The sequence below is a fragment of the Rhododendron vialii genome, chromosome 13a (assembly GCF_030253575.1).
Source record: "Rhododendron vialii isolate Sample 1 chromosome 13a, ASM3025357v1".
NCBI classification, from domain to species: domain Eukaryota; kingdom Viridiplantae; phylum Streptophyta; class Magnoliopsida; order Ericales; family Ericaceae; genus Rhododendron; species Rhododendron vialii.
The window spans coordinates 10,626,182-10,647,758 of NC_080569.1; the positions used below are offsets into that span (position 1 = coordinate 10,626,182).

General features: G+C 38.5%; 2 protein-coding genes across 3 annotated transcripts; both read left to right on the forward strand.

Moving 5' to 3' along the window:
* The first annotated feature begins 300 nt into the window (after positions 1-300).
* Positions 301-9,124, forward strand: LOC131313150 (vacuolar fusion protein MON1 homolog). 2 transcript variants are annotated; one of them, XM_058341288.1, is made up of 15 exons: positions 301-414; positions 524-1,080; positions 2,802-2,881; positions 3,024-3,095; positions 3,233-3,272; positions 3,999-4,100; positions 4,249-4,370; positions 5,512-5,644; positions 5,741-5,832; positions 6,588-6,669; positions 6,848-6,912; positions 7,695-7,997; positions 8,164-8,255; positions 8,475-8,539; positions 8,814-9,124. In XM_058341288.1, exons 2-15 carry the CDS (start codon positions 526-528, stop codon positions 8,907-8,909), a joined length of 1,899 nt encoding a protein of 632 aa, XP_058197271.1. In that variant the 5' UTR covers positions 301-414; positions 524-525; the 3' UTR covers positions 8,910-9,124. The 2 variants fall into 2 exon arrangements, with proteins under 2 accessions (XP_058197271.1, XP_058197270.1); XM_058341287.1 differs by having other exon boundaries at positions 334-418.
* Positions 9,125-11,944: 2,820 nt separating this feature from the next.
* LOC131313675 (double-stranded RNA-binding protein 2) lies at positions 11,945-17,610 on the forward strand. The gene is made up of 3 exons (XM_058342117.1): positions 11,945-12,490; positions 15,636-15,855; positions 16,682-17,610. The coding sequence occupies exons 1-3, from the start codon at positions 12,245-12,247 to the stop codon at positions 17,344-17,346; spliced, it is 1,131 nt and encodes a 376-aa protein (XP_058198100.1). The 5' UTR covers positions 11,945-12,244; the 3' UTR covers positions 17,347-17,610.
* Positions 17,611-21,577: the final 3,967 nt, after the last annotated feature.

Consider the following 21,577-nt stretch of genomic DNA (forward strand, 5'->3'; position numbering starts at 1 on the left):
GATGAATATTTTTATTCGAAATAAGCCGGGGCTATATTAAGTATCGATTATATTCTCTTGGACTAATTTGGCATGAGCCTATAATTTAGGGATTAGGAGATAGGAGTATTGCTAAGCACCGGCTGAGTGGTCGTCTATCTCAGTAATCGACGACTCGAATCTTGACCAAACAATAAACATTTCATATTTATATGTGTTCAAATTCAATCCGAATCATTTGTGACAAAATAAATGGCCGGATACCGCTTGGCCGGCCGAACTATAAAATCCCGAAACGGAAAACGAAAAGGAAATGACCAAAAAGCCACGCCCGACGCCAAAAATCCACGCACAACAGCGACACGTACTTCGCTCCAGCTACCGGCAATACCAGCTCTTCGCATCATGCAACAATTTCCAGACGAAGAACGACCGGTAGGTGAAGCCTCTCTCTCTCTCTCTCTCTCTCTCTCTCATGTAAACCTAGGCTCCCTTAGATTCCCGTCGAATTTGTAATTTATTGCTCTGACTCACACTCTCGCAGCAATGGGATCCAATTCGGACTCCTCAACGTCCTCCGACGATTCCACGTCCCAAAACCCTAATCCAAACCCTAACCCTAATTCCGCTTCAATTGACCAGTCCCTCGACGCCATCGAAGACCAATTAACCTCCATTTCACTCGCTCATCCTAACGACACCGTATCCGACGCCGCCGCCTCCTCCTCTTCCGGCGAAGAAGTGTTCAAGGATGCCCCCAATGGTTCCATACTGGAAGAAGAAAATCATAAGGAGAGAAGCGAAGGTGAAATAGTAGAAGAGGAGGTGGTTGGAGATGAGGAGGAGGTTAGGGAGGGGTCGTTGGTGTGGAGGAGGGTGAATTCGGAGGTGGACGTGGACCGGCCGTCAAGCCCGAGCAGCAGCGGGTATGCCGGTGAGAGGGGGAGCAGCAGTGGTGGTGCCAGTAGTGGTTCTGGAATCGAGGAAATCGGTGAGGATCGAATTTGTGATGAGGCTGGGAATGGGAGGGGTGAGTTTTTCGATGGAGCTTCGGATTCTCAAGCGCCGCCGTGGGTCCCGGGAAAGCGGCACGTCGATGAAGTGAGTCGAAAAGAAATTAACTATTGTTTGTTATTTCCATGGGTTTGTTTTGATTATAAGAATTTGGGGAGAATGGCAATCACTTATGAAAAGGAAAAGGGAGAATGAATCATTATGGTTTTTTGAACAAACTGGGTAGTGTGGAGAATTGCATGGTTGCCCCAATGTAGGTTGCGTTATGGATTGTGGGTAAATTATATTTCATGTTTCGAGATTTGGATGAGAATGTCAAATAGTTTTGAAAAGAAGAACGAATAATTCATGATGTTGCTCTTCGAACGAGCTGAGTAATGTGGAGATGTACATTGTTGGTGTAATGTAGGGTTGCATATTGGTTGTCTACTTATAGACATTGACTATTGATAAAATTGCCTCCGATGGTCAATTGAATTCTGTTTTAGGCCTCAAGGATATGGGTTTCTATCCTTCCATGGGTATTACAAAGTCCGTGGTTATAGTCAGTATCTTCAAACAATGAGCCACATTCTCTGTCAACGTAACAGTGAATGATGCGCTACTAAGTGCGAAGTAGCATAGTCATGAACTTCGAACACAGGCAACCTCCCAGGATAATTTGTAAAGAGTCTAGGACACAACTTAAAGAGGACACGACAATGTGTATGACTACTGCGCGTATGTGCATCAACAATGTATTTTGGTTATGGATATTTAGGTATGATAACTTCATGGATTAAGAGATGAATCTGGACGAGTTCATTTTTTTAATCTATTTGAATACTGTAAGGGATCCATGTTTCACTTGCAAAAAAATTGAAGTCACCATTCTAAGATAGAGTATACTTTACTCCCGTTTCTAGTGCCCTCCTTGACATTGCGTATTTATTTTTTGTACTTGTGTCAATAAAGTAACTTTGATCGTCTATTTACTTTCTCTATGCTAACTTCATATAGCGAAAGAAGAAGCTTAACAATTTCATTTTTGTCATTTTGAATCAATGTAGTTAGGGCTCCATACTAGTCCCAAAATTTATGCGTTAGCACTTTATAGTTTATACTATACTTTTCTCCATAGCATCCCACTCCTCGGTTCTGTAAAAAGCACCATTTTCATGCTTGATCTTGTTGTTGCCTGGTGCCTTGTGTACATTTTACTCAAGAACCAAATATTGGACAGTTGGGCTATTTCAGGAGGAAGCATTTTTAGATGCGTGATAATGTTACCATGTGGCCCAATTTATTTAGTCTAATTTTGAATTAGCGTCAAGTAAACAAGGGATCCTACACGTCTTCTTTTCTCCACTTAAGTGACAAACATGATGCGTCCATAAAAGTATTCATGCTCCTTAGGTATTGTGAAAGAAAAATGATTTTTACATACGAATATGTCTCATCTAAAGTTCACGTGACACAATTTGTTTGAGATGTGAACAAACTTTTGTCTCATCTAGTTTCTCGCAGTTTCCGTCGACATTTTATAGGATTCCACAAATTAGTGTCAAAAGCTGTTAAAGAAGTCTGGTTAATTACTTTTGTGCACTTGTTTTAAACTTTGTTTAGAGTACTTTTGTTCATAAATTTTGGCTCTTATGTATCCGTTAACTTACCCTGGAACTAGGATGTATTTTATGTTATGTCGCATTCTTTTATCGTTCCTATTTAAGAACATGTTGTTCAAGCGGTTAAGTGAAAGAATAATAGCTACCAAAGGTAAGTATCATGCTATGATATCATGTCCTGTTTGATTAACATGTGATGTGCAGGATGATGCTTCTGTTTCATGGAGGAAAAGGAAGAAGCACTTCTTTATTTTGAGTCACTCCGGGAAACCGATATATTCTAGGTGTGTAAGTTGTGGCTGTGAGTTTCAGCAGTACTTCTTTTGATGCATGATGTGGGAATTTCTTTTTATTGTCTGTTTTATCCTTTATCAGCTAAATTTTCGGCAAAATAATGCTTTTTTTGTTTTTGCAATTTAACTTAAGATATGGAGATGAACATAAGTTAGCAGGGTTTTCAGCAACGTTGCAAGCAATCATTTCCTTTGTGGAGAATGGGTAGGTCAATACTTCAAATCATTTTGTTATTTTGTTGTGATTACTCTTTTCCGAATGTCAGCATATCTTTTAGCTAAAATTCCATATTAAGACTACTCCGGAGGAGTTTCAGTTATCCTTCATTGTTCTGTTTTCAGGGGAGATCGTGTCAAATTGGTAAGGGCAGGCAAACACCAGGTCAGCTTCTTTCCTTATTCAGCATGCTTGAACAATGTATAGTTGTAGTTTCTGTATTTGATTTGGTACTTTTTCCTTCTGAGATTTTCTATGGTTATCTTACAATGCAACTGTTGGCATCACTTGGTTATTATATTGCTGGGAAGCTGGAATGTATGCTAAGGAGCTAGATTTGATAAAATTGCCGATAACCAAAAATTATCTTTTAGAAATTCTTGTGCTTGCACATGCAAAAAGGATATCACCCAAAGCAGTTTCCAATGTTATTGATGCTAATTATTATATGCAAAGCCCTCAGCCCCTCGCTAGCATGTAACCTTTTTTTGTAAGTTGCATCTGCATGGACTCTCGTGTTTTTTACGGCACCAAGCAATGCCCCTAACTCTGAATTATGCAATTCAGAACAAATAGATCCTTTGTATTATTAAATCTATGGTTATATAATAGATACTTTTGGAAATGCTATCAACCCTTTTGAGGTTGAAATTGTCAGTGGAGAATTTTTTATATGTTGGGTCTCTGAGTAAAAGGAATTTAGCGAATTTTTATGACACTTCTGTTATGGGATAATAGGGTAACGGCTGATGTAGAAGGGGTGGACTGTGGAATATGATGCCACGTTATTTGAAAAAGGAATAGATTCTTTCAATTATTTAGCTATTTGTAGGGAATTAATGTTATGACATGTGGTGCTTCATTTATAGACACAAATTTGTGCACTTTCAGGTTGTTTTTCTTGTGAAAGGACCAATCTACTTGGTTTGTATAAGCTGTACAGAGGAGCCTTACGAGTCATTAATGGTGCAGTTGGAGCTTATTTATGGCCAGGTATCTCTTTTCTATGTTGTCTCAATTTTTGTGGCTTTAAGGACTTCTGCTTACGTTGCATGTCTATGTCTCATTATGTTCTTCGTACAAAAACATCTTTCAGTGGTGGTTGCTGTTCCTTATTTTATCAATTGTGGTTTGATGGCAGATGATACTTATTCTCACGAAGTCTGTGAATAGATGTTTTGAGAAGAATCCAAAGTTTGATATGACACCTTTGCTTGGAGGAACTGATGTTGTCTTCTCTTCTCTCATCCATTCTTTCAGTTGGTTTGTTCTGTGCTCTCTTTCGCCGGCCTACTTTTTGAATAATCACACGAGGATGTTTTAGCAGTCTTTTTAATTTCATGTTTCAGTTTCATGAACCAATGATGTTGGATCTTTCTTCGAAGTAAACAAAGAAAGTGATATCATGGTCTTGGAAATAACACTGATATACATCCGAAACATGGATCCGCAGGAATGTCGTTTGCTTTACATTTTCCGTTGTGGACATGGAGCAACTTGTTACATCTACATATTAGATGTTCTGATCCTGTTTATGAGCTTTTTGAGATTCCAATTATCCAAACAATCGTAAGATAACTTTGTGGGGTCTTAACTGGCCAAGATCTTCTGGGGTTCTGCTCCTAGTTATGAACTTTGTGAGATTCTACCTAGCAAATAAAAGTGAACATTCTGAGCTTCTAGTGGGAGACATCTCCCATGGTCAATGACGTTTAATAATTAGACGGTGATACAAAAAGTCACAATCACAATGGCGTGTCCGGACACCCAGATGGCAGGTTTGTGTGAGGGATCTTTGGTATAGGAGTTGTGGCTAACCCAACTACATCCCATTGGCTGGCCCATTTAATTAAGATTCTTAATGAAAGTTTTGTTTTTAAATTGTTCATTTAGTGGATCAAGTGCTAATGAAAATGAAGGCAGTTATCGATTTACATGTAGCAGAGAGTTTCTTGCTTGATACATTCATTAAAACATTTATTTGTAAATGCATCCGCTTACCCCTTCGTGTTTTGTTCAACAATGTATAACGCAGAGTTTTCTCTAGGGAGCTTTGATTAGCCCGATTAAAAAAGTTAAGTTGTCGTCAGGAGAGATGTCTGGGAAAATGCCAGGGACACATCAATGTGTCACACCCCAACCACACCTCTCTCACATACATGTGTGGGAATTTCACAATATATGCCAGGGACCCGCTAGGGACCCACATGTATGTCAGAGGGGTATGGTTGAAGTGTGACAAATTGATGTGCCCCTAGCATCTTTTCTGTGATATTTGTCTCGCTCTTTCATTTTGTGATGATCTTAATGTTTTATTCCTTCCAGTTCATTTTAGTGGAGAAAGTATAGATATATATTTTATGTGGTTGGTTCCAGGAAAAATTAGCTAATTTCTCGATTTTAGGAACCCGGCCACTTTTCTTCATGCATACACCTGTCTTCCCCTTGCTTATGCAACAAGGCAAGCCGCAGGTGCCATATTGCAAGACGTAGCTGACTCAGGTGTCCTCTTTGCGATATTAATGTGCAAACATAAGGTGTGTGTTTACAAGGTTTATTTTTTGGCCTCTGTGAAACAATTTCTATGTACTTATGATTAATCAGACCATTATAAACTGGTACTCAAAATGCAGGTAGTCAGTCTTGTTGGTGCACAAAAAGCATCTCTTCATCCTGATGATATGCTTCTACTTTCCAATTTTGTTACTTCATCTGAATCATTTAGGCAAGTACAACTGCTTCCTTATTTTACCATTTCCAATCATACCTTAATTTATCTAAGAGAAAGTTATTTTATTCACTCAAAGTGTCTATATTATGCGTTCTGGTGTATATAGTACTTGTAATGGCCATGGCCGGTCTATATGACGCTGTTACTTTTGAATATGCCAGCATTCAACTTGTTTTGTGTTCCATGCTGCTTGCTTCTGATTCCAACCTATGCTCCAATGAAGCACTTTTTGTTATCTTTGTGGCTTTGTGCTACTGTATCATTCTGTTCCTTGGGATGGAATACTTCCTAGTAACGTGTCTCCTTCCTGTTGAATAGGTCTAAGTTTTGCCTTATTTGCATTTTCCAGAAGAATGGGCTATTTTCTGCTTTCTTGATTTGGCTATGCTAGTACGATCAAATCTTTGATTTAGTCTTGGGAATGGTAGCTTCATAATGTTCTGAGATCACTGGAGTACTTTTTATTCTACTGGCCAATCCTGTGATTTAGCGTTGGGAATAGTAGTTTGATAATGTTCCGAGAGTACCTTTTTGTCTACTGCTCATTTATGCCAATCTTGTGAAGGCTTGACACCTGTAGAATGGCATGTGCGTAATCAATCAGTAACCCATTACTGTCTTGTGTTTTGACAACTAAGGTTCAAGAAAATACAAAAAAACAGCCGTATTTACCCTTAATTTATCCTGTCCTTTGGATGCGTTTTATGTTTGTGAGGCTCTAAAAATCTTGTTCTGTTGGCTGCCTGCAGGACATCTGAATCTTTCTCACCAATTTGCCTGCCAAGATATAATCCCATGGCATTTTTGTATGCTTACGTCCATTATCTTGATGTGAGTGAGGCTTAGATTTGAATATTGTGGTCCCTTGCACCGCTTGCAGTTCATTTCAAAACTGCAGGAATTTCTGAATTTTTTCAATAATCCAGTTACGTTTGACAGAGATTTTCCTGTATTTGTTCTCCAAGTTTTAGAACATGAAAGAAATGACATGAGTTACACTCCATGCCAGGTGGACACCTACTTAATGTTGCTTACTACCAGTTCAGATGCCTTTTATCATCTTAAAGATTGCAGGTAAATTTGTTTCCTTAGATAAATGTAGGGGAAGCATTGAGGTTATATTGTTTCACGATTATCATAAAGATTTTGTCTGGAAGGAAGTCAGATGCTAAATTACTAAATAAAAACTTCCCGACTATTACGGAGTATTTACCTTTCTTTAAATTCCCTGGGATACTGCATAGCCAGGGGCGAATCTACCTTGAGAGTTGAGACTGCAGTGGTCCCTCCCGACGTATTACTTAATCTCACAATAGCCTCATTATAAGTTTATGTATCTTTCATTTATGCCTGTAAAGAATTGCACTAGCACCCTTATAAATTATCCAATCAATTACTCTTATAATCGTTAGAAGTACAAAAGCAACCCTTAATCCGTATGCTTCACTACTTTCTCTCTCTGCAAAACTCTTATCTATCTTCTTACTGGATTGATCTATGATCTGTCTTTTGATTGGTCAATTTCATGCAGAATATTGTGATTATATTCTGTTCTTTAAAGCGCTAGTGCTTATATTTCCTAATTTATTTGTTAGGGACTTGGGGGTTTTCATTAATATGCCTTTCGATTCCTTCCATTGTTGTGTTGATTGCATGTTGAAATTAGTACTTATCAATTTGGTAAGCTAACCCATCTCTAAAACCTATGAGTCTTGGACTGAAAATTTGATTTTGCTTTATGATTAATAAGTGGCCCCCATATGTTGAAATCCTGGTTCCGCCACTTTGCATACGCATGAATTGATTTCTTCTGCTCAATCTTCAGCATGTTTAAGGAATTTAAATCCCTTCTATAGGATTCGTATCGAAATGGTTCTTCTGAAGTCAAATGTTCTCACTGAAGTTCAGAAATCCATGGTAGATGGTGGCATGCGCGTTGAGGATTTACCCGTTGATCCATCTCCTCGTTCTGGATTTTCATCACCTCATTTAAGTCAGTCCACACTTGCGACAGGCTCGCCGGATAGATACCGAGAAGCATTTGTTGGTATTGGTGGCCCTGCTGGACTTTGGCATTTCATATACCGTAGTATTTTCCTGGACCAGTATGTTTCTTCCGAGTTCGCATCACCAATCAACAGTTTGCGACAGCAAAAAAGGTAACACTCTCTGGCAATTTATGTAGATGTGTTTGTGCTATCTTTAACTGGTGTGGTAGTTTCTGCTGTATAGAAAACAGTGGTATAACTTTTTCTTCTTCTTTTTTTTGATCCGCAAAAACGCCCAAAGGGCAACAGTGGTATAACTAGATTGTGTGTTTTGCAGATTGTATAGAGCTTACGAAAAGCTATATGCTTCCATGCATGATAAAGGAGTCGGACCCCACAAAACTCAGTTCAGAAGAGATGAGAACTATGGTAAGAAAGTCTTTGTTCAAATGATTTGTTACTGAGTGAGATTGCAACAGGTTGTTTGGACCTCTTTTTCTGGAATTATAGGAAAATGAGTAGTATTAAACTAACAAAACCTTTTCTTCTGCAGAACATTTTACCTTCATTCTAGTAGTTAGTTTCTTCAAACTTCCTTATCATATACTATCACCTTCGGAATCTATAACTATCCTTTCTGGTTGGCAGTTTTACTTTGCTGGGTCACCCAGGACTTTGAACTGTATGCAGCATTTGATCCCCTTGCAGACAAGGTTTGAGTTTTCTTGAATGCTGATACATAAGATATCGAACTTTTATAGCAGGACAGTTCACACATATCCTTCTAGTAATAAACCTTAAAAGGAGGCCAAACAAGTGCTTGCATATTGTTTGGTGCTGTCAAGTAATGCTGGTCAGTTTTTTTACTCGAGAGAGAGAGACTCTGTAAAGTGGTCAAGAAAGATCATGTTCATATCATGAGGAAGATGTGGAAAGTTGGAAATTTTCTTCTAATACCTGAGTTTTGGAATGTTTGTACTTCTGCAGGGTTTGGCAATAAAGACTTGCAACAGGGTGTGTCAATGGGTGAAAGATGTGGAAAATGAAATTTTCTTGTTGGGAGCTAGCCCCTTTTCATGGTGATTCTCCTCAAAATACCTTGTACCACAGGTTGTATCCTACATATTTTTTTCTTTTCTTCCTCTACAAAATCCTGCCTATATTTTTTTTGACCTGAATTGTATTCTCCATAGCAGTTGTTTGACCTTCTTAGATGGCAGTCTTATGCCCGGTTGAAAATTATTCATTTTTGTTCAAACCAATGTATGAAGGTATGCATTCTCTTGGTACTTTTGTCATTTTGCTTCTCGTGCTCATTGCTTAAGTTTGAAATATTACTTCCAAACACACGTCGAGTCCTTTAATTTTAGAAAACTTCTGCCTATGGAAATGAAGTCCTTTTTGTACAGTCCACAGCTCTGATCTTATGTTCTGTTGAAGTTTTCAGGTTCCTTTCTCTTGGGTTCCTTTTTTTAGCCTAAGAAAAAAACATAAAGAGGGACTAGAACTTGAACTCCTTTACTCAACAAGGCACTGTTGCGATAAATATGCCAGTTTACTTAATTTCAGTCACATAATCCTTCAAAATGACGTTTGCTCCCGCTCTCGATCTTTACACTTGTACTCACGCGGTATGTGACTTAATTTCTACCACTTCTTTTTGTGGTGTTGGGAGTTTTTAGTCAAATTTGGATCAAAATCCGAGATTACAAAAGGATGATGTTGCGTTGCCCCCCTCCCACTCACATTTGTCCGCCATTAATGACAAGGCCGTTTCAGTCCACCTCATTGTTTGCGAGATCAAATGCAAATCCTCTTTCACATTATTCCTCCAATAATATGCAGAGAATACTTCTGTGGGAGTAATAATTTGACTCTACTTTGGATGTTGGAGATCTCCATTCCAAAGGAGGCTAACATAGTCAAAGGAGAGACAACTTACTGCCAAGCCCACCACACCTCCACTATCCAATAACCAATAAGCTACTGCCATGCCGCATCCCATAACGCTACGTTTGCTTTCGGCACCGCAACATGATTGGAATCACATGATTATTTGTGTTGGTAATCATACTACTGATTGGCTTCGTTTCCACTTTTTTTTTTTTTTTTTTTTGGGTGGGGGGGGGGGGGGGGGGATGAAAGAGAACATTTCATAGGAATTGGTTGAAACATTGTAAGTATGTCGGCGGTATGGAACGGTATTCACACCCTTGGTCGCTACCTCAAGATTTAGGTGCGATTACTACAAAAAGCCGAGGGTTTTGAATTAACACCGAGTGAAAATCTTGGGACATGGGCGGAGTTTCTCTACGTAGTATAATCAAATTATGTATATATTTGTATATATACATGAGATTATTAACAAAAATTTGGTGGGCCTGAAAAGTGAGGAGTTTGTCATCTTTGGACGGGTTCCACATGAGACGTGCTTAAACGGGTACTTGTCTCACATCGCTTGGTGTGTGGAAGGAACATGGGGCGAAGTGAGGACGTTGCGATCCTAAATGGGGGATACTGTGAAATACCACATCGGGGATTCATGGAAAAGTGAAGTTGTATATAACGAATCGCTAACAGTTACGTATAAAGTCTTTTGAGTTTCCGAATATAAGGTCGGATGATAGGACTTCGGCTAATGTTGGACTTTATGGCTGACTTTGAACTAGGTGTGAACAAGTGCAACTAGCCTTAAACCACATTGCCACTTGCAATATCGTAGTACTTATTTTTTGAATTAAAGGCGATATTTTGTGAAAGAATGGTCTGTCTTGTAAAGCAGAAAATAAGTACTTAAAAAATAAGAATCTTAACACAACGGAACGGAACTTAAGAAATTATCATGGTTTTAGTTAAATAAATCAAAGCACAAAGTAGTACTACTCTAGAGTATAGTAGTATAGTTTCATTATTGGGTTGACAGTTGACAATAAACTAACAGAAAAGTTAAGAAAGCTAAATGATTAACATCTGCCGAAATATTAAATAAAAACTTCTATTATTTCCCATCTAGAAAAATAAGAGAGGCAGCAGCACATATAATGAATCCCAAAGGCCCAAAGACAAGGATGGACGCAAAAATTTTAAATCTTAGACGAGCAAATATCTTAGAGATATTTTGGACCAAACCTATACAAGGATATCCAATTACCGAATAAAGTCATGCTATATATTTGTGGGGATTATCACTATAGACTCGAACAATTCCACATATCGATCCATATAAATTTCACAAGATAAAATAGTATTCGTTGCAAATAGAAGTTTTGCTAAAAATAACACAAGATGGTGAGGTAACGGTAACTTTTCTCCATAAATACATAAACCATCAGAGGGTGCTTATCAATTTTGCAAACAAAATACGGAGTACTATTTTTTGGATGATCAGAATTTAAACTCTTCTGAAAAGGTCTTTGGTGAGCAAACTTTAAAAAGATTTGAGAATTTTAAATGAAAACCTACTACACAACTTTACGACAAATTTAGAACGTGAATAAAACGGTCATCTGAACCAATAAATTTACATGGGTAAGGCAGTCGCTCGGGCTGTCTCCTCACTGCACGAGTGGAGGATTGTCTGTCTCCCAATAACAAATCTAAATTTAAAAAAGGGAAAAAGGAAAAGAAAAATGAGAAAATCCAAGAAAGAAGAAGAGTAATGCTACTAGTACACAGATTGTGCACAGATTTTGTGATGGGGCCCACCACGGGTCCCACACAAATGATCCGAGTTGTTCATTAAATGTAAAATATTTTTTCAAGAGTCCCCGTAAAAAATCAGCTCAATCTAATACCTATAAGTGCTCGATCCAATCATCTAAATTTTCGTTCGGATTTCTCGGTAATGAAAAGTTAGATAATTAGATCAAGCACTTATAAATATTGAATTGAAGTGATTTTTTACAGGAACCCTTGAAAAAATGTTTTACATATAATAACGGCTCGGATTATTTATCTGGGACCCATAATGGGCCCCACCATAAAATCTGTGCACAATCTGTGCACAGATTGTATGTACCAGTAGCATTTCGGAAGAAGAAACATCCATGCAGCCTAACGTTCATTTGACTCTCCCTACCAATAAACAAAAAAGGCAATAAATTTCCCCAAATTAATTTAATTACTCCAAACTTCTCTTCCCCTCCCAACCCTTCACACTGCTCTCTCTCTCTCTCTCTCTCTCTCTCCTTCCTTTCTGTGTTCAACTCTTTCCCTTTCTTCCTTTCTGTGTTCAACTCTCTCTCTCTCTCTCTCTCTCTCTCTCACAAAAACCCTAGAATCTTCACCCCCGCCGGACCACATTTTCCGGTCAATTTATTTCTCATTCCGCCTCGAAACCCCGTTCTATAGCTACTTACATAGACACACATAGATATACACGCAGAGAGAGAGAGAGAGAGAATTGAAGAAGGTTGGAGATGTACAAGAACCAGCTCCAAGAGCTGGCCCAGCGGAGCTGCTTCAACCTCCCCTCGTACACGTGCACGCGGGAAGGTCCCGACCACGCGCCGCGGTTCAAGTCGACAGTCAACTTCAACGGCGAGACCTTCGAGAGCCCCCACTACTTCTCCACCCTTCGCCAGGCCGAGCACGCCGCCGCCGAGGTCGCCCTCAACTCCCTCTCCAACCGCGGCCCCTCTCACTCCCTCGCCGCCAGGATCCTCGTAAGTTTTAACCCAATTAGGGTTTCCATCTCCGTTGTCTTGTACTTAGTCTTCAAAATACTAATAAGATTGTCAAAACGAGAACTTAAAGATAATTCATTTTGTCAAAGAAAGTTTAAAACTTTTTTTTCCCCATAGATTGAAACCCATTATTATCTAATAATTTGCGGGAAATTTTTTGAGATCTTGGAAATAATGCCATAATGCATTATCTTTAAATACTTATTTTGCGGACCGGATATTCTTTTTGGGACGGAAGTAAAATAACAATTGGTTCTGGTAATTTACTACTAGTTTTTTCTTGACCTCGCTTTAACTTCTTGGAATTTTTCTTCCTTGATTGGGCCCCGCTTATGGACGGTGAGATTTGTGATAGGATTAGTCGAGGTGAGGGTAAGTTGACCCAGACATTGAGTTATGAAAAGAAGACTTCTTGGAATTTCCGGTGACTATATTTGCCGGGAACGGAAAATCGGATATATGGTGCGCCGTGGTTCGTTTCTTTAAGTCGCTGAACCGGGTTGGGTTGCCGGCCGGTTAAGGGATGAGAGTGGGGAATGGGATGACTATAATGACCCTGTCCTGTTCTTTGGGCAGGGCTGTTTGGTATCGCTTTGGATTATTACCTTTTAGATCATTGCTTAAAAGATTAAAAATTAGCTGTAAATTTGTAGGCGAAAGGCTTTTATAAGTTGTGGCAAAGATAAAATAATCTCTCAAATGACACATATCTTTTGTTTTCTTAATCAGCAAGAAAACGAACTTGTGAATTCTAGCTTTTTAGAACTTTTCTCTGGTTTTAATGAGGTGAAAGGCCAATGTGTTATAATGTTAATTCAAAATTGATATAAAATAGTAACCATTAATCAAGTTTTGGAAGAAATAAGCGAAGTATACTAGAAGTAACACAAGCTCATTTATCTTGCAATGCAATGGATTTTGGGACACGGGCAATCTGGAAATTTATAAAGAGTGCCATAGTTAAAGAGTTCAAGGCCCATCTAGTCTTTATTGTCCTGGTATAAAACAGCTGTTTTTGGGTCTAGTGTCACCTTAGCAAAATTAATTCATTAATGAGGGCTCTCTGAGTCATATGAACATCGTGGTTTTTTAAAGGATTAGATCTGGGGTATCTTGGACCTGGTCTTTCTGGTTGGGGAAACAAGAAGCTACCACTCTACACCAGTTCAATAAATTCATAAGCAATAGTGAAATATCAGATGAAGTCATATTCTCGGCAGTTAAAGGCGAAATTGCACACGGTGCGGTTGGCCATTTTCCGGGCATAATTCAACAATGGATTTCTTTTGTATGGTGGATCTCGTCAAAATGCTTGACCTTGGTTTGAAATCAAGTAAATTGGATACCAAATAATATGTTATTGAAATCAAAACTGGATTTTGGTGGGTTTTCATTCCGGTGTGTGTAGAACCCAACTTTGATTTGTTTTGTGTTCGGATCGTGTATTCTGGTATCCAATTTACATGAATTTTAACCACTTTAAAGCATTTTGACAAGAACTACAAACAAAACCAATTGCGGAATTATGTCCAGAAAGCAGCCAGAAAACGCCCAGCCACGCGTTGTGCAGTTTGGCCTTTAACTGCAATCTGACTCCATATCGGATTACCTGTATTCGGGTTTAGGTGAGACCTTTTAAATGTTACATGAAGTCAACTTTGTATTGGTCTTGCATATTTTTAGGCTATGGGTTTAATATATACTGATCCCATTTGATCAGGACTGATGATTGAAGTTTACGACGTCCATTGTTTCATTCACGCTCGAAACATAAAATGTTGCAAAGCCTGAGTATGTTGAAGTATTGAGAGTTGCTACTTAAATAAGTAAACTATGGCATTGATGAGTATGTTGAAGTATTGAGAGTTGCTACTTAAATGAGAGTTGCTACTTAAATAAGTAAACTATGACATTGATGAGTATGTTGAAGTATTGAGAGTTGCTACTTAAATAAGTAAACTATGACATTGATTTCAAGACTGGCCAATTTAATGTGCTTAAATGACTAGCCACCTCATGCTTGTTGCATCCCACGTCTCTTATAATTAACTAACTATGTTACATGGACTCGGAATACGAGTATTGGGTGCGGGTATGTGTCTAAGCGGCCGCTTCATCCAATTTCTATCTCAAAGACCCGGAGATATGCCCACAATGTTCCTGTTTTTTTTAGTATATATACTGCTTTTATCTTCTTTTGGATAAATAGTGTTTACAAGGTGCCTTGGGGCATTTCATGCGCAATATAGGAGTTTTGCGGGAGTTGATGGTAATTGCAAAATACGCTTGTTTGTTAGGTGTATGTCAAATGTGTTGGATACGGATCGCACAACCTCAACTGACCGTTGGCCGTTGAGTATCGGAGATGGGTATTTTGGACATTTAGGAGGATCCGTGTAACATAGCTGACTAACAGATGTGATTGGTGTGTTTAGGGGCATGGCAATTTTATTTGTAAATTTGAGCTGCGGAATATGATCCTGTCAGACCATTTACATTTGCAACTCTTGAATTGTGAAGTTATGTGTCTAAAAACAATCTTAAGTCGAAACTAGTTTGACATTTTTTGGAATGGATACAGTGTACATATGCAATGCTCAAATGTGCAACAGTCACATGTTGCGCATGAGGACTGCGAACTAGTCCACATTTCTCACAGTTATACTTCACTGAAATTTTTTTCCACTCTATTGAATAGGTTTCCCAAACACATCCACAATGTATCTGGTTTTATTCTATATTAATCCAGTCCTTTAAAAGTAGAATGTTAGTATGACATGTATGGTGCATATCTGACATGTATCGGGGGCTTATCCAATGCGTATTGGTGTCCTATGTGCCCGACTCAAACATGGCAACCTTGGGAACCTATCTATCCAATTATGGTAGCTTTTCCAGTAGTGTACTCCCTGTACGGTAACCTTCATAACTACATATTTATATAAATGTGTGCTTATGGGTGTGTGTTTTATCTTTTTGGTAATATGGAACCGATGCCAGCAACCACATGTGAAATATTTGTCTCTTTCCTTTTGGGTAAGTCACAATCACTCGTATAGTTTCTTCAGAACTATCAATGGAATTCCTGTTATGGTGTTGATTGGCCTTTGCCATGGGTCAACAGGATGAGACAGGTGTTTACAAGAACCTCCTACAGGAGATTGCACAAAGAGTTGGAGCTCCATTGCCTCAATACACAACTTTCAGGTCCGGGCTAGGACACCAACCCATTTTCACGGGGATGGTCGAACTGGCTGGAATTAGATTCACTGGGGAAACTGCCAAGAATAAAAAACAAGCCGAGAAGAATGCAGCCATGGCAGCTTGGACATCTCTAAAACAATGTGAGTCTCTCTCTCCATTTTAATGGATATGTTGTTAAATACTAGTATAACATTCAGTCGTTGCATCCCATTAGCCATTGTCAAAATCTCATTGCTTGACCAAATAACCTTGACCGTATTTCTTGCTTGGCGTGATAATCATTTACTGCAACCACACATCGATATAGATGTAGAAGTACATATCATACCAGGTTTCTACAAATGCAGAGCGGGGGAGGGGGAGAGTAAATTTTCCAGGTTTTCCATTTCTTGGTTCTCGATCCAGTGCTTGGTTGAGTTCTGTGTCCATTTGATTTGATGAAGTTGTCAAGGTCTACTGCCAAAATTAAGTTTGGTCGTATTTTCCTAATGTTCTAGAAGTGAGCAATCGAGGATTGAAACTTAGCCACTTACCTTGCTTTACTATCACATGTAAAGTACAATGTTAATATAACAAGATGGATGCAGAGTGGAATTGGCTTGATGCACCAAGCCATAATTCCTCTTTGAACCTGCGTTTTCACTCTATCAAAATTCATTTATAACATGATTAACTCATGTCTTTCCGTTCACTACAGTATTGATAATCTTGCCAACTTAACTCGTCATCAGCCATTTTTAACCACAAGTGAGAGATTTTTGCTTTTCCTTCTGAGTCAGTTACTGGATGAGTACTCATGTATATTAGTTCGTCGACCATTCAAAAAGGACTCTTGTGGTGGTGATATTGACTTAAATATTTTCTTTCCGTTGGCTTAAGCCTTGCAACTTTCCATTCAATATCAATGACTCTTTTCATTTCTTAAGTGCGTGTTTTCATATTGATTAAAGTTTTTCTTCTGGCCAGTGGCGCAACAAGATGCAACTTCATCATCCGAAACAGAAAACAATGATGAGCTAGAACAAATCAAAATTGCACGAGCACTATTGAATTATCGTTTGAAGGAAAAGATGGGAATGCCAAACTCCTCTGTTTCTCCTATACCATTCGAAAAGAAATTTCATATTCACAACCCGAGGCCGTCAAGTCCACTGCCTCCTCCAGTAACCTCCTCTAAAATCCTCCCATTTATCTGCCAAAAGACTGCCCCTAGAACAAGACCGACATGTATGACACCAAATGACTACCCACAAAGCCGCCTAACCCGCCCACAAAGGTTTCCGGCTGCAGGGGCAGCCCCTTATGTTCCCATTAGGCATTGCAGGAATCCATACCAGGGGGTTGCTCCGCCTGTCACGGTCAGATCCATGGTGCCTGTTTTTTCGGCACCACCACTTCCACCAGCTTCCATGCGTCCTTCGCAGGTCGTGTCTCCGTCACCTGTGCGAATTGCCCCTCCAGTCTGTATTAGGCAGGCGGTGCCAGTTTTTGCTGCTCCACCTGTACGGAAGGAAGAACCACCACCACCAGTCGTGGCTCCGCTGCCAGATCAGGTGAATGAAACTGGGAACAAGAGTGGTGACACTCAAGGACCTGAGGCTGTAAAGCTTTTGGAACAGCTCAAGATATGATGGTGGTTGGGAAGGAATTGCATCTGCGCATGAACCCCATATATATATGGTTTTGAATGGATTTAGTTTTGTTGTACCATCTCTTTCTTTAGAAATCTGTTCATGATATGATTTTTCTTTTATCCCTTTTTGTTCATTGACATATCCTCCCTATTTTTTTGAAGCTAGAGTTATTGCAGCTAAATGTAGTAGTAGTAGCAGCAGCAGCAGCAGCACTATCAGATATCAAATATTTGGAGTTGTAGTAGAGTAGATATTAGCCTATTTACCGTGTTACTCTCATGGATGATAGACTCTCGTGCTGAGTGCTGAATGATTTTATTGTCAATTCAGGTCAAATAGTAATTTTTGTCTATCGATAGGAGAAATCATTTTTACAAAGACATCAATTGTGAGGGTCCACGAGACAACTAAGTTCAACAACTCAACCAATACAAGAAATAAGCCCATTATAGGGTAGAAACAAAAAAAGAAAATTCTCTCTAAAGTCACACTCACACACACAGGTAGGGAGACTCGAACCCTTAACCTCTTAGTGAAATCCAAGAGTACTGACCAACTAAGCTAGCCTTAATTGGTTGTCAAATAGTAATTGATGATGCTGAAATCTGGATCAGTACTCCTAGTGGCTATGTGCTCCTGCGAAACAAGTTTAAGGACTATTTGAGATGGAGTTTTAATTCTCTTGGTCCGCGGTGAAAATCATAGGGTTTTTGCCGGAACGGGGAAGCTGCTGTGCAGCTTCGTGCTGCACAGCGTGCTGTGCACCCGCCGGCGACACCTTGCCGGCATTGGTCCGGCGATCGGAGACGTTCACCGCGTAGAGCTCGTCAAGTTCTATGTGTGCGCCAAAAATCAGCTCGATCAAATATCGTTAAGTGCCTCATCCGAACACATATAACTTGAAAAAAATGGATCCAAGGGTTTTGATCCAGTGTTTTGTATCCATTAGGATTTTTTTTTTCAAGTTATATGCATTCAGATGAGGCACTTAATGATATTTTATGGAGCTGAGTTGTGGCGCTCGCGAAGAACTCGACGAGCTCTACGTGGTGAACGTCTCCGATCGCCCGACCGATGCCGGCAAGGCGTCGCCGGCGGCTGCACAGCAGCTTCCCCCGTTCCGTTTTTGCCACCACCATTGTGCGTACTACAATGCGTTATTGTTGTAATCTAAATTGCTTATCTATAGAGCCCGCAAATTAGTATATCCACACAAGAAATCAGCGTGATTGGATATCTGTAGGTATGTCAAAATTTGAATGTTAGTATAGAAAATGCACGGTCTGATTCTGTCAATAATTTTAAAGTCAAATTGTTCATGGCCATTTATTTTATAAACTAAAATTTTAATTTTAATATATCTATCGATGTCTGAACAAGCTGATTTTTTCATGGATATACTACTATTCTGTTGACCATACAAAATGAACAATTCAAATTATTACAATTAAATCAAAGTGGGTCCCCACAACAATAGTGGGAAAAAATTCACAATTTTCACCTCTGGCAAATAGAATTTTAACGTATTTGGAATGTCTTGTTTTTTTTTTTTGATCCGCACGTATTTGGAATGTCGCTCCGACGTTAAACTTAACAACTCTGTCAGGGATGTGCCTTGCAAATCTATTAGAGTTAAGGCTGCAAATGAAACGAATAGTTGAGCTCGAATTTTGAGCTCATTTAGTAAATGAGCTGAACCAAGCTTAATATTCCAAATCTCGGTTTCGGCTCAAAGAGTTAGGCTTGGATTGTTTATACTTTATAGAGGTTCATTTAGTAAATGAATCAACCTCAGGTCATTTACAACGGAGTTGAGCTTGAACACAACAAAACTTGGCTCCACTCAGCATGTTTGCAGAATTGCAGCCTTTAAGCTTAAAAAAAAAATTTCAAAAAACAACTCCTAGCTTCCAAGTCAGGTCACTCCTAACTTTGGGAGCCTATTTTTTGGCTTTTCATTTTTAACTTTTTGATTTTTTAACTTTTTAAATTATGATCAGAATGTATATTGAATCTGGTAAAGTGTTTAAATGATATGTGCAGAATGTATTTTGCAACAAGAGTAATGTTTGGGAGATATGTAATAAAAATGAATTATGAGTTGATTTTTTACCATGTTGCCCTTTTATTATGGTATATAATGTGTATAAATAATGTGTTAATCAATTTTTAAAAATCATTATGTTACTACCAATTTTTCCGGTGATCTTCAAACTTTCAAGGCAAGTGTGCAATGTAAGGACGTGTAGGGAGGTTAACAGTTATTGAGGGTGTGGTTATTTTCAAAATAAGTCAAGGGCAATTTGGTCTTTTGGTTCCAACACATATGAGAAGTAGAAAAGGTGAATGGGAAAAGCTACTCCAAGCCTCTTTTTAGCTTTTGGCTTTTGCTCTCTAAACCGAAAAATCAAAAATTTATTATGCCAAAACTCATTATTGACAACCCCTAAACACCTAGAATGCAATAGGCAAAAATGAAAATGTGAAAACAGCTCACCAAACACCCTCTAACATTTCAACAATGCTACTTACATAACAATTCAAACGCAATAACTTTCACAACCTCTCATATACATGTGGGGCCTACAGATAGTAGTATGTGTGGAGCCCTGTGTGGAGCCCACATGTATGTGAGAGGTTGTATTTGGTGTTGTGTTTGAATTGTTGTGTGAGTATCATTTTTGCTAACCTTTCAACGGATAGTGTCACAAACCCCTTAAGGGCCACGTGTCACGCCTTAAATCTTCAAATAGACCCTGGCACACTGGATAGAACCTGTGATGCAAATGCACAGGTCCCCGAGGGGGCGAGTACACGCGTGCTAACTGCACAGACAAAGTGCACAAGATTTGTTACGAGTACATATGAACTTGTACGTCTTATATACTTACTAATGTTTGTCCGTGCCTACGGCACTACGTACTTCGGTTGAAATTAAAATTACCTTTTGAATCTTGATAGTGGCTCAAAATATTATTTCAATTTGTAGGTAGCTAAAATTTTTTAGGTAGTTCCAAATTGCTGAAAATTAACCCATTTTTCTTGAATGGCGAAGATTTTTTTTATTGATATAAAAAAAAAGAGCCCACCTCGAATCCCACAAAAATGATTTGAATTGTCCATTGTTTTTAAAACATTTTTTTATGAAGCTCTGTAATCAGCTTAACCTGATATTGGTAAGAATTTTTTCTGAATTTATGGGTTTGAGCTGATTTTTATAGGGCTCCATAAAAAATTATTTTAAAAAATATCGGCAGTTCGAATTATCTTTGTGAGACCCGAGGTGGGCCCCAAAAAATTCATATGTACATGGTATGTACACTGCATATAGGGATGGAGCCAGAAATTTCATCAAGCAGGGGCAATCTTGCTTGCAAAAAAAAATATAAATACACATGCATAATAATGTAAATACATTAAAACTCAAAATAACGTAAATGCATAAATTGGTTTAACTAATGGGATCGATCTTGATATATGTGTCTTGTTTTTCTTTATTGTTCATTTTTTTTTTCATTCATCACAACTAGACGAATTCAGTTCATGGGCTTTCATGTTACTTAATTTTGCTAGTCAAAAAATAAAGAATTATACCAGTCAAAAAAATAAAGAATTAGAAGTCTAGAACAACAATTGGGGAAAGACATACCTACAACTTAGATTTCACCAAAATTATTTAGGGTTTCCAAAATCTCTTCCCCTCCGTTGCTGTTTTCTTGAAATTGCTTTTGAAGTCTTAACAATTGGAAAAGAGAGAGAGAGATAAAACTAAAAGAAATAAAACAATAAAACACTAAATCCATCTAAGGTGGAAGTTTATTACTTGAATATTTACAATATTAACACTCTAGGTTTATGTTTTGTTATATTTTAATCCTTAGCATTTAGTAATTAATGTTGGTATACTCGTATTTTAAAGGTTACTATTATAATTTTTTTTTCAAAATTCTATACAGGGGCGAGCCTATATACTTTCATAGGAATTTATTTTTTTTACATATAATAATAGTGTTTTTTTTTCTTCTTGCAGGGGCGACCGCCCCTACTGGCCCCTCCCTGGCTCCATCCTTGACTGCATATGTACACATAACAGTACTCTGTAAAACACATTTTCGAGAGTTCCCGTGAAAAATCAGCTCAATCCGCTATCTGCAAGTGTTCAATTCAATCATCTAACTTTCATTCAAATGAAGAATAATAAAAAGTTAGATAATTTGATCGAACACCT